Here is a 14,404-nt window from a genome sequence, read left to right on the forward strand (position 1 = left end):
GCCAGGTTAGTGTGCGCCTCATTAGCACTATGTGGGATTGTGTATATAAAGTCTATGCATCCAGCGTGTGAGAGGATTCGGGAGGAGGAGGAGCTCCTATTAGCTGCATCAGTGCAGAGAGGGATGCGAGAACCAGAGAGGAGCAGGGAGGGATGTGTGGAGTGCCCCCTGGATAACTGCAGAGCTGTCCCACCACTGCACACAGGGCATCGTCTCCCCAAGTCCTCTCTAGGCATCACCCCCATGTTGGTCCGTCCTGCCCCTGGTATCCATACCACTCTCCTCTCTCTGCAAGCCCACGCAGGATCCTGACTCTCTCCATACCTCCTCCTGGACCACTCACTTTTTTGTCTTCCCCTTGTCCCATCCCCCCCCACCCCTCCTCCCTTGTCGCTCTCCATCGCCCTGTGTCTCACTCTCTTCATACCTCTCCTGTATTCAAACACATCTTTCCCATTCAGCATCCTCTTCGGTGTGGTCCTTCCTCCTGATCTTCTGCCACTTCTCCTTCATTGTCCCTTCTCCTTTCTTTCCTCCCACCCTTTCTCTTGACAGGCTTGGACCTCCTGGTATCCACAAAGCCCCGCTTACCTTCACCTAATCTTCCACCTTTCCTCTCAATATGCAAGTTTCTTTTGCTTGCACAGAGCAGACATTAAGAAGTAGGACCAGTGAGGACCGCCTGTGCCCCACTCGCCCTTCTGGTGGGCAGAATGGGGGAAATATGGGACAGATGAAACAGCGTACACCCCCGCTGGGGACAAAAAACCCTAATCAGGTGCTCCCCATTATCTCAAACATCCTGCGTGAGTCTACGGGTAAATCTACTGGAATGAAATACAGGTAAGAGAGCAACCGAATATCCGTCAGGACTATATATATAATTCATATCCACCAGTAAATAGATAATTCTATCTATATATAGAATTATCTAATATCTATTTATCTATCCAATTTAACTAAACCTACTTATTTATGTCGCTATCTATTAATCTGTCTAATAATATCCGTCATTATTTAATGTATATCAATCTACCTATCTATCTATGTAATAATATTTATGTGTCCTATATCTATCTATCTATCTATCTATCTATCTATCTATCTATCTATCTATCTATCTATCTATCTATCTCTCTCATATCTATCTATACCTATGTATCTATCAATCTCATATCTATCTCTCTCCTATCTATCTCCTATCTATCTCTCTATCTATCTATCTCATATCTATCTATATATCTATCTAATATCTATCTATCTATCTATCTATCTATCTATCTATCTATCTATCTATCTATCTACCTGCCTGTCTATCTAATACTTATAAATACATGCCAGCGTGATATGGATGCCCAGTGTAATAATTACTGTGATATGGGTACTCTGCACCCCAATATCTTACTCCCTTACTTTTAGACAGGTACTACTTCTTTAATGGGTCCAAATCACAAAACCTGAGGCTGATTCCAGATGCTGAGTCTGTGTTACCAGCAGGTTGAGTGACCCTAATGATGTGACTGTCATCCTATTCAATCAACCTTTCCCCCAAATTTCCATAAAAGAAAATTATAGAATTGGTCCCGGGCGATTGTTGTAGTCTCTAGTCACCTATCCGGGTAGAGGGCTATGGTATTTCCCTGGGATGCTGAGGCACAATAATCTCATTATGGATTAGGTAACATTTAGCAAGAAAAAAGCATCACACGTGGCCACCTTGCCCTGCCCTAAGGTGATTAGATACATCTGAGCTATTCCTGAGGTACCTGTAACTGGTGGTAATCCTAATATATACCTAAATGACTCCTCAGATACACCTGAGCTATTCCTAAAACATATCTAACCTACTACTAAACTACTACTGATAAACACCTGGACTAGAACTGTTATACACCTGTACTTCTACTTACACACCTGGACTAATACTGACGTACACTTGGACTAGAACTGTTATACACCTGGATTACTACTGAGACACCTGGACTAATACTGATATACACCTGGACTACTAATGACACACCTGGACTAATACTGATATACACCTGGACGAGAACTGTTATACATCTGGACTTCTATTGACACACCTGATTTATTTCTCAGATACGCCTGCGTTTGCCCTAATATACACTTGAACGACTCCTGAGATAGAACTGGGTTATTCTTTAGACACACCTAAGTAAGCCCTGAGATACACCTAAGAGACTCTGAGATATGTCTGCGCTGTTCCAAGGATACACCTCACCTACTCTTGTTGTACACCTGAACTACTACTGACTACACCTGGACTATTCATGAGATACACCTGAGATATACCTGAACTGTTGCTACAATTCATCCAACCTGCTCCTGACACAAACCTAGACTATTCCTGAGATGTGCCTGAGTTAGTGCTGAGATACAACAGAGACACTCCGAGATACTTCCCAGCTATTCCTGAGATACTGCTTCCTGATTACTGCTGAGATACATCTTAGTTCTAGATGTATACATAACTATGAAAGAAAAACTAGTATTTATTCATGTGGGCACAATTTTCTGAGTGGGTAGATGTGGGCAGAATCAATGAGTAGGCACAACAGCATTACTGTGCGGGCACAATTTCTAGGTGGCACTTTAAAGTGGGTACATATGTTGTGTGGGCACAATTCTATGGGCATACATTATGTGATACTTTGTATACACAGTTACTGATTTTTCTTTTACATCGGACAACCCCTCGGAAATAAAACATAATTTTCGGGGACTAAGAGCTCATGCACATGGCCATATTACGGCCGCCACAGAGATGCATGGCACCTTTACTGTACCAACCTATGCTTCTGATATCATAAGAGAGCCATCCAAGATCTGATATTTACTCTTGTCTCCACCCTGCAGGGAGAATGATATGTTACATGGCAGTCAATAACGTCAGCGGACGTCCACCTAGTGACAGGGCTTGTCCAGAACCTGGGCGAATAAAAGGGTTTAACCCACTGTTAACTTTATTTCATCTAGCAGGCAAAAGGCTAGAGGCCCTTTTACATGTAACGATTATTGCTCGAAATTTGTCCAAACGGCTGAAAATGAGCGCTAATCGTTACGTGTAAACGTGGGCATTGTGCACTTTTCGTTTGAACAATGGATTTTAGTTCACTTAAAATTCATCATTCAGCTGCTGAAAGACTGAGTAGATACATTCCATTTGAATGTATTTTGCTTATCTTTCAAAAGACTGCATGATGTTCTCCCCACGGTATGTTTACACTAGCCAAGAGGAGAACAATGCAATCTGCCGTAAGCCGTAAGGAGAACAATGGAATGTGGCAGTAGCTGTTTGCACAGCTGGGCGTGTATTTAAACACATGCTGGACTCTGCAAACAACTCCTGGAGGTCCTTTTACATGCAAACACAGATGATAAAGTGTTAATGGCCATTAAAGCCATTAAGACTTCATGCAAATAGATCGCTAAATCTTTCAATCTTTCAGTCATTTGAAAGATTATCTTTGCGTGTAAAAGGTCCTTTAGACCTAGACAACATGGTGATAACCATTCCATGATCACAGTAAATCGCAGGGCGATAATTTGCAAGATCACTGATAAAATTAACCCATGGGGGTGGATGAAATCACAGGGAGCCTGGTCTGTTATATGGTTAGGAATGGGGTTATATGGAAGTATTCTTGCATAAGGTGGTGTATGTCATTATATGAAGATATATTGATTATATAGAGATGCATGTGGTTATATGGGTGTACAGTTGGTCCGGAAAGTCTTCAGATCCTTTCACTTCTTTACATTTAGTTATTTTGTGGCTTTGTGCAAATTTAAAAAACATACAAGTTTCCCCCTCATCATTCTGCACTCAGTCCCCTGTAATGACAAAGTAATAACAGAATGTTAGAAATATTTGTACATTTTTAAAAACTGAAAAACTAACATTTTGCATTAACATAAGTATTCACACACTTGAAATTTTGTTCAGGGGGCCTCACATTTCTCTTGATCATCTTTGTTTCTACACCATGATTGGAGTCATCTGTGGTAAAGTCAACTGATTAGACAGGATTTTAAAAAGGTCTCAATGCTCACAATGCATATCAGAGCCCAAACCAAGCTATGAGTAGGAAAGACCCACCTGTACAGCTCAGATACATGATTGTGTGATGGCACAGATCTAGAGAAGGCTACATAAATATTTCTACTGCAATGAAAGTTCCCAAGAGGGCAGGGGCCTCCTTAATTCTTAAATTGAAGAAGTTTGGAACAGCCAGGACTCTTTCTAGACCTGCTGACCCACCAAACTAAGTAATTGGGGGAGAAGGGTCTTGTAAGAGAGGTGAGCAAGTACCCAATGATCACTTTAGCTGAGCTGTAAAGATCCTGTGTGAAGATAGGAGAAACTTCCAGAAGGTCAACCATCACTGCAGCCTCCACCAATCTGGGTTTTATGGCAGAGTGGCCAGAAAGAAGCCTTCTCAGTAAAAGTCAGATGAAAGCCACCTGCAGTTTACCGAAAAGCACCTAAAGGACCCTCAGACTGTGAAAAGCAAAATTCTCTGCTCTGATGAAGCCAAGACTGAACTCAATTCTAAACATTATGTCTGGAGGAAACCAGGTGCCGCTCATCACCTTCCCAACACCATCTCTACAGTGAAGCCTGATGGTAGCCGTATCATGCTGGGAGGCAGGGAAACAGGTTAGGGTTGATGGAAAGCTGAATGGAGCAGGTACAGATATATTCTTAATGAAAACCTTATCCAGATCACAAGGCTCAAACTGGGCAGAAGGGTCACCTTCCAACAAGACAATGACCCTAAACACACAGCCAAAACACCACAGGAGGGGCTTAGGGACAATTTTATGAATGTCCTTGAGTGGCGCGGCCAGAGCCCTGACCTGAACCTAATCGAACATCTCTGGAAAGACTTTAAAATGTCTATCCACAAACAGCCCCCATCCAACCTGACAGGGCTTGAGAAGAATGGCAGAAAATCCTGAAATCCAGATGTACAAATGTTATAGCATCATACCCAAGAAGACTGGAGGCTGTAAAAAGGTGCTTAAACTAAGTGCTGAGTACAGGGTGTGAATATTTATGTCAATGCAGAACGTTAGTGTCGCGGCTTGTCGGTCATGACAACGTCGTGGCATGGTGGCCTCGATGCAGGCCAAGGCCTGTTGCCTTGTTATGCAGGACAGGGGTTAATACACCATGTGCAGAGACTGCTGGTTACTGTCTTTCTATGCTGCATGGATGCATGCTGATGATTACTCATTCCTGGGAGAAGGTTGGGGGTGTGGGTCTCTAGTTGCACTGCCAACCCTCAGATGTAGAGAGCCTCATATTCTTACCCCTCCATTTGCTCACCGCTGCTTATTTAGTTCCATAGAGGAGTTGTTGGAGAGTGGTGTTCCTCTGTGCTGAGTGTATTGCTACTATTCCAGATAAGTGCTGCGGTTTCCTATTCAGTTGTATTTCTGTTTTCATTTTTGTATTGCTTTGCTATGTCAGTTTGTCTCTCAAGGGGCTCCTATGGGAACAATCAGGGCCCAGGAAGAAGACAATGGGGCTGCCTTTATCGAGGCGATGACTCCGCTTTCAGACAGGGACCCTTCACCTCCTTGCTAAGATAGGGCCAGGCTTCCTCCCCCCTGAAATAGTGCTACTGATCAGCATAGTGTGATGTTATACTATTTCCAGCAGTGTGTATGTTATCCTACGCCGTGCTGAGGGTGGTGCTCTTGTGCCACACAGGCTTTACATACTGGCTTTCATATTTCTGGTGTGGCACACACTGTTCTACAGTGCATAGTGTAACAACTGCAGTAAGTGTGAACGTCACCCTGCTCCCGTGCCGAGCGTGGTGCTCATGTGCCGCACGGACGTGAGTTAGTTTTTCCTTTTTTTAAAAAAACTCTGTTCAATCGCATCATAGAGGTATCTAGTAGTCAACATGCTCTACACAACTAAAAAAGGTCAATACACACAAGTAGCCCCTGAGAGCCTTTTTATTGGCCAAGAGTGAAGCCACTTTTAGGGCCTCAGGTGACCAGACCATTCATCTAATCATGCCACAACTCCAATCATATGCATATCTGCCTGAGATGTAACTGCATGCCAAGTTTTGCAGCAAAACGACACCTAGTTGCTTAATTTTTTTTTTTGACTATGAGAGTATAAAGTTATTGTCATGGCTCGTCGACTGTGTCGGATCAGGTCTGGGGTGACGTTATGGTTTCAGCCTTGGCTCTGGAGGTGTGTGTCCCAGCCAGCCAATCAGCGCATGTCTGTACACATTTGTCCTAGCTCCTCTTCATGGAGGACGCCAGTTATACTACTAGTCTGATGGTGTTTCTGGTCACGCTGGTGGTTCCTGTCCCTCTCCATTGTCAGATACGTCTGTTTAGTGTAAAGGATATTCTGGGGTACTGTGACATCTAATCCATGACTATATTGCTATTGTATTTCATTTGCTTCATTGTGTACAAGATTCCATCTAAACTGTATTCCTTGCTAGTCTCTGTAGCTTAAATATATATATATATATATATTTTCCAGCTAGGGACAGTCAGGGTTGCCCCAGGTTCCTGACATGGAGTTGTCCTCATCAGGGCGAGCACTCTGCTTTTAGGTAGGGTTTCATCGTATTAGTAGTCAGAGTCAGATTTACTATTCCCGCACTTTTGGTTTCGTTTTTCACATTTTGTGCTCTCTGCATTAATATATTGTGTGTATATCCATCCCTTTTGGACAACTAATGACGTCCAATCCAGAAGTGTTTAGCATCAGGTTCGGTCATAACAGTTTTATGAAGGTATACTGGTTACTGTCACGCAGCGAGGGGGAGGCTTAGATTGTGGAGTGACTGGTACCCAACTTTCCGAGACTCTGAATGTCAATCAGACGAGCGATTATCACCATCTGCCACAGCTCTACAGCAATCCGCCTAGCCCTGTGCCAATATCGCTGAGATTGCAAGCTTGAAGTCGTTAGAATACAGGCCAATTTATACCCAGCTTTCCAGAGCCTCTGCACACATGCAAAGTGAAAGCTCAATTCATGACCTGATTGTTCTAACACACTCCAGAGCTCTACAATTCCCACGCAGATACAAGTAAACGCTGCCACCACCAGTTTCTTATTGGTAAACTGGAACCCGATGCGAATTACCCACAGGTATATCTTTAGAGATATGGTTAACACGGACAAGGTTCACTAATTAATTGAAAGTTTAATTCTAAAAAGTAGAAGTGCTTATTTACAGAAAAATACAAAAAAATATTACAAGGTAATAGGCAAGAGACTTACATAGGATATTCACAGACAGTAAAATAAGAGGATCTGAAATTAGTGTTACCATTCTTTGAGTGGAGGCTCACAGAATTTCCGGACTGTCCTCATGCATAGTGAACTCCAAGGGGCTGACCGTTTGGGGCCTGTGGGGTCCCACATTATAAGGATCCCTCAGTATACACCTTTTCCCCACCCCCTCTGAGGTCACATAGAGAAGTTTGTCGGAACTCTTAAAATCCTAATTCCCTGCTTTCAGTCATATCTCCACACGAGGTTGTCTCATCGAGAATATAGACTTGGCACACATATAGATTCCGATCTATAGTTTCCCACATATGCAGTTCTGGGTTCCTGCATCCTGTTCGTGGTGATGCAACATGTCCCAAAACATCCTTGTCAGCGGCTGTGAGATACAGCTGAGACATAATTTCCAAATTACATTTTTTCCTTGTTTTAGAGCGAAATCTCTTTGTTCCGATTTACCGCTAAGAGTTATCAGATCTCCTGAAACCTTCAAGAAATGGGGCAGAGAAGCTTACTGGGATGTGAAGGGCTTATTCCTGTTCTTATCTCGCAATGTAAAGACTCTCTAGCTCTGGTTTAACAGGGGGCTGTGGAACATTACAGACCCCCTGGAGGGAATGTGACATTCTTTGCTGAAGCCTACTTCAAAGCTCTATTTCAGCACTCAGCTTTCCTATATTCTGAAAAGCATTCAACTGTTCCACCTACAAGCTACACAGCACTGTTGTAAAACCATGTGGAACTAAAGGTTCATTTATATGGAACGAATGTTGGGCAAATGATGATAGATAAATAAGATAGATAGATAGTATGGCATAGCTACTAGAGATGAGTGAGTATACTCGCTAAGGCACATTACTCGAGCGAGTAGTGCCTTAGCCGAGTATCTCCCCGCTCGTCTCTAAAGATTCGGGGGACGGCGCCGGTGACAGGTGAGTTGCGGCGGGGAGAGATGGAGAGAGAGATCTCCCCTCCGTTCCTCCCCGCCGCTCCCCGCCGGCTCCCGAATCTTTACAGACGAGCGGAGAGATACTCGGCTAAGGCACTACTCGCTCGAGTAATGTGCCTTAGCAAGTATACTCGCTCATCTCTAATAGCTACCTTAAGGTCCTTTTACATGGGACAAATGTTGGGAAAATGATGCCCGACACTCGTCCCTGTGTTTCCTCGCTCCCTTGCGCCTGCAAAGCAGTTAGCAGACAAGGCTTGGTCGCGGTGCAGCCAGCAGGTAGGCGGGGCAGTGCAGAAGATTTCTCTCCTCTCCTTCCCCACCCCTCTCCATTGAGCTACCATAGTGGCCGTTCGCTACTGAATGGCCGCTGTTTAAACAGAACGATGAGCAATGAGCAGCATAAAAGATCAGTGATGAAGCTCATCGCTCAGTTTAAATAGCGGCAGTTCAGTAGTGAACAGCCGCTATGTTACCTCAATGGAGGAGGGCGGGGGAGCGAGAGGAGAGAAATCTCCTGCACTGCCCCGCCCACCAGCTGGCTGCTCTGTGAACCAGTCAGCTCTGCTAGTTCCTGTGCAGGAGTACGGAAACACAGGGACGAGTCCCATGTAAAAGGACCTTAAGATAGCCACGCCATACTATCTATCTATCTTATCTATCTATCCTCACAGAGATACTGAGATGGATAACACAAAGTGATGGAGGGGAATTATTAATGCTGCCCATAGACGTCTATGGAGAGATGAGGGGCCTCACCGCTCCGTAGGAAGCTACAGGAGGGAGAGAGAAGCTCAGAGACACATACACAGATGTGCTGCTGAAGCTAATAGTAAGTATTTACTGGGTCCTACGATGCCAAATCACAAAAAATGAACTTTTCAACCGGTCTAAGGATTATGAAATTTGGTAGGCTGGTGGAGGGCATAATGTAGCTTACAGATGTAAACTTTAGCCCTTAGTAATACACGGTATTCATACAGCAGACTTGCAAACATGAGAAAAAATATATATTTATGCTTACCAAAAAAAAAAATCATCATTTTGCTTCTAATTGTGGGAAAACGTTCATCTCGGGCTCGTTTTGAAGCTAATGGAGCGCATTTTTTTCATAAAATTGTTTATAATAAAATTCTTTTTTTCAAGGTCACATGATGAGAACTTTGACCTTGAATATCTAAAAAAAAGCATACGTTTAGTTTTTTGAGGAATTCAATATGTAAGACAGAAAAATGCAATGTCTCCTTGGTGCAAGTTTCATTTTGGGATGGCTTTTGGAACAAGAGGATAAAAAAATTAAAGTGGTTGTCCCAGTATTTAAAATTGCTTCCCAACCACTCTGTCCTTCTTTACCAGGACCTGTAATTGCTGCAGTCAGTCACTGGCTGTACGAGGCACTGCTGTAAGATGTATTATTCCTCAGATGTGTGTGCAGTCCAATATAAAAACAGAAAAACATTTCAAACTTAGTACACCGCAGAGTTGATTTTGGGATTCCAGCTGAGTGGCACTTATTAGCCACCTCTGATGGTAAGAATACATGAGGTAGGCTTGGTGGAACTGCGAAGAGGCTAGAACCTACAGCAAGTTTGCAACATATTCATTCCCAACAAATTATGACTCTGAGACCATTATTGGGGTAAAAAAGAACATTTTTAGAATATGAATATAGATGAGCGAGCGTACTCGTCCGAGCTTGATACTCGTTCGAGTATTAGGGTGTTCGAGATGCTGGTTACTCGAGACGAGCACCACGCGATGTTCGAGTCACTTTCATTTTCTTCCCTGAGAAATTTGTGCGCTTTTCTGGCCAATAGAAAGACAGGGAAGGCATTACAACTTCCTCCTGTGATGTTCCAGCCCTATCCCACCCCCCTGCTGTGAGTGGCTGGCGAGATCAGGTGTCACCCGAGTATTAAAATCTGCCCGCCTGCGGCTCGCCTCAGATGCATTCTGACAGAGATCAGGGACAGTGCTGCTGATGCCGGAGCTGCTATAGGGAGAGCGTTAGGAGTTATTTTAGGCTTCAAGAACCCCAATGGTCCTTCTTAGACCATAGTCAGAAATCGCAGATCGCACCTATCTGCGATCTGCGATTCCTGTTCTCTTCTCTATATGCGCTCAATGGGGCCGGCAGCAGCAGCGCCGACCCCATTGAGAACATATAGAAGACAAATCATTCTTCTCTGCCACAGCTGTAACAGCTGTGGCAGAGAAGAACGATGTTTGCCCATTGAATTCAATGGAGCCGGGAATACAGCAGGTTCCACTGAAAGCAATGGGCTGCCGGCTTCTATATTTAAGCCCTTCCCGACAATTCATCCCGCGCACGCCGGCAGCCCATTGCTTTCAGTGGAACCAGCTATAAGCATGTAACCCAGGAGAAGTGGCAGCGGAGTGTCATGCAGGCAGTGATTGTGCTTTGTTGGAGGTAGTGTGGTGCTCAGCTAAGGTATGCATTGCTAATGAGGGCTTTTCAGAAGTAAAAATAGTTGGGAGGGGGGGGGGGCACTCTTGCCGCTATTGTGGCTTAATAGTGGGACCTGGGAACTGGAGATGCAGCCCAACATGTAGCCCTTCGCCTGCCCTATCCGTTTCTGTGTCGTTCCCATCACTTTCTTGAATTGCCCAGATTTTCATAAATGAAAACTATAGCAAGCATCGGCGGTATACAAAAATGCTCGGGTCGCCCATTGACTTCAATGGGGTTCGTTACTCGAAACGAACCCTCGAGCATCGCGATAATTTCGTCCCGAGTAACGAGCACCCCAGCATTTTGGTGCTCGCTCATCTCTAAATATGAACTTTGTATATGTGTGCCAAGAAGAAATAATGGAGAGTAAGCAGTTGCTACAAGGACAACATGAAGAAGCCAGGCGAGTATCTTGAATTGAAGCATTTCATGCTTTCATACCTGGCACAAGGAATGGCTTAATAATGAAGAGGTTTTCTACGGAGACAACTGGCGGAGTGCAGCAAACACATTCCCTGGGAAACATTGTCTTTGGAAGATATAAAAGGTTTTGTGACTTGCATGTACAATGATGCTTGGTGGTTAGCTTGTGTCATGAATGTGAATGCAAAAGTACAGGAGATTTAGGTTCTGGTCAGTTTTCTACATCCTAATGGTCCATCGCTTCATAATATGTGAACCTTTATCAGCCAGACTATTGAACATTGCAAAAGAACACGTTCTCACTGAGGATGATCCATGTACTGCAACTGGGTGACAGTGTCTGCTACAGACTCCTAAAGCACAGAAGAAGGCCTGGTGAGAAGGAGCTGACTTGTAACTTTTTCCTAAAAATTGTATATATCATTCTATTTCATCCTCTTCATTCATTTCCTAAACATATCTTATGGTATTTCATTGAATGTGACATATACTACTTTCATTCTTTTACTTCTGACCCCAATAACATCCCAGAATAAAACTTATACAAAAGAAAGATTGCATTTACCTGTATTATATAATTTATTCCGCCAAAAAACTGAATGTACACTTTTTTTTAGATACTCAAGGTCAAAATTTACATTGTGACCTTGAAATGAAGAATGTTAATTTTTTTAATTAAACACTTTATAAAATGTTTGCTTTATTAGCTTCAAAACGAGTCCGAGATGAAAGTTTTATTATAATTAGAAGCAAAGTTATGCATTTTTTTTGTTGATTTGGTAAGCATAAATTTCACATTTTCTAAGGTTTGCAACTCTGCTGCATGAGTACCGTGTATCACTGAGGGCTAAGATTTTACATCTGTAAGTTACTTTATGAAAACATGAAATGGTTGGGTTGGGAGCTGTGATGATTTGGCATGGACTACCCTACTGTGACACAGCTATTGGAATAATATCTATGCTTCTCAGTACTGCTGTATTAGGTCTTCCATGCTGCTGTTACTTATGAGGGTGTGCTACAGAGTTAGAGAAGAAGCTATCCTGCTCTCCTATGTATATAGTGTATGAAGACACCACAGCAGCAGTCGACACCTACCAGCTCAGAGAAAGAGAAGAATAGATCCTGCTCTCCTATGTGTGCAGTGTATGGAGACATCATAGCAGCAGTCTACACCCACCAGCTCAGAGATAGAGAAGAGATCCTGCTCTCCTGTGTGTGCAGTGTATGGAGACATCATAGCAGCAGTCTGTACCCACCAGCTCAGAGATAGAGAAGAAATCCTGCTCCCATATATGTGCAGTGTATGGAGACATCAGATTAGCAGTCTACACCCACCAGCTCAGAGATAGAAAAGAATAGATCCTGCTCTCCTATGTGTGCAGTGTATGGGAGACATCATAGCAGCAGCCTACACCCACCAGCTCAGAGACAGAGAAGAGATCCTGCTCTCCTATGTGTACAGTGTTGAAGACACCACAGCAGCACTTGACACCCACCACCTCAGAGATAGAGAAGAATAGATCCTGATCTCCTATGCATGCAGTGTATGGGAGACATCATAGCAGCAGTCTACACCCACCAGGGAAGACTGAGATACAAGTCATACAATGGTCAGATATAGTGTTCTCTCTCATGTACGCTGTGGAATATGTTGGCGCTATACAAATAATAATAATTATTATTATGTACACACATCTGCCATGTGTATACATGAGAGAGAACACTATATCTGACCATTGTATGACTTTTTCTGGGAAGTGTGGGCGCACTTTAACCCTTTGCAATCCAATTTTGGATTCAGGGTTTCCTAGGGGGTTTTCTCTTTCTGCCATTATACAATTTCGCCATCTGCTGGCTAGAGCCAGTACTGCGGTATGGGACATGTTGGAGAGGCCCCCAACAACAGAGTGGCCAGTAATCTACAGTGAGAATACCCTGCCGGACATCTTCCGACATTGGAGCTTTACAGCCTTTAATCAAAATGTCTCTAGATGTCAGACAATGGATTGAAAAGGGTTAAGACTAGAGATCAGCGAGCATACTCATTAAGGACAAATACTCATGAGAAAAGATTCGGGTGCCAGCGGGGGTGAGCCCTGTGTTGCGGGAGTGAGCAGGAGGGAGCGGGGGGGGGGGGGGGGGGGGATGAGAGAGCGCGGGCAGGTACTTGAAGAGGACAATACTCGCTCGAATATTTGTCCTTTATGAGTATGCTCGCTCATCTCTAGTTAAAACTGTTTATACTGCAGGTCCTATTGAATATTTCCAAACCTAACATTAGGTATTGGCAGAGGTCCTGGCTGCTTCGCTCTTCATGACTTACTCTTAGTTGCTATATAGGAGTCACAGTTCACTGTAGAATCTCACTGATAGATTATCTATTTCTTTTTGATTAGCGCGGCCACAGGATGTCACATATTTATTACTGAGCAGCATTGGAAAGAAGTGACCGCACACCGGCCATGCTTTAATATCTACACCAGAATTGTCGCTTCAGATTGCCCCCTGACATTGATTAACTCATTCGTGATGGCACTATGGATGAAGAAAGTAAAATATATGCTTGCCAAGTCCATAGGTACATAATTAATTTAGTGCATGCCATGTGCTGATTACCAGAGTACCCGAGCCCCATGTTGGCTCAAATGAAACACAGCATAGAAGGGAAATGGGTCTTACACAAACCGGATACATTCCAATGCTTTATTGTAATACCTTAGATAAAAGTAGGTTAGGGATCCACAAATGAAAAGTCTAACAAGACTATGACATGTTTCTGACTAAATACTCCTCAGTTATAGCAGACGTTCATGTGTAGAAGGCAAATGATCTAAAGCCAGGATGGATGAACATTAAAACGACTGTCTTAAAAGGTATAGTAAGCAGGAGTAAAGATAAAATGGGACTACGGCGCACTTCAAAAGGGAGGACTAAAGCCAGGAGACGTGGTGGAAGTTATTCAGCAACGCATTTCAGTTCCTCAGGCCAGTTCAAGGCCAACTGGCCTGAGGAAGGTACCATTCGAGTACTAAAACGCACTGCTAAATAAATTTCTTCCACTACATCTCCTGGATTTGGTCTTCCCCTTTGAAGTATGCCGTGATCCCGTTTTATCCTGTCTCTTGGTTCCTGTATCTACGGAGGCTTTGGTTATTCTGTCGCTGGCCGGCTGCCGCTGTACTGACAAGCTCATGTATGTGCTGTCAGTAAGGTACCAATATTCCTTATATGTGAAAATTCTTTACTACCCTGT

General features: G+C 43.6%; 1 protein-coding gene across 2 annotated transcripts in view; it reads left to right on the plus strand.

Moving 5' to 3' along the window:
- The first annotated feature begins 615 nt into the window (after positions 1-615).
- KCNAB3 (potassium voltage-gated channel subfamily A regulatory beta subunit 3) overlaps positions 616-14,404 on the plus strand; it is a 61,870-nt gene continuing 48,081 nt past the window's right edge. For both annotated transcript variants that reach the window (XM_066590085.1, XM_066590087.1), the window contains exon 1: positions 616-843. In XM_066590085.1, coding sequence (XP_066446182.1) covers positions 623-843 — 221 coding nt within the window. In that variant the 5' untranslated portion in view covers positions 616-622. The remainder of the gene's footprint in view (positions 844-14,404) is intronic.

This window comes from Eleutherodactylus coqui, chromosome 2, assembly GCF_035609145.1.
Source record: "Eleutherodactylus coqui strain aEleCoq1 chromosome 2, aEleCoq1.hap1, whole genome shotgun sequence".
Lineage (NCBI taxonomy): Eukaryota > Metazoa > Chordata > Amphibia > Anura > Eleutherodactylidae > Eleutherodactylus > Eleutherodactylus coqui.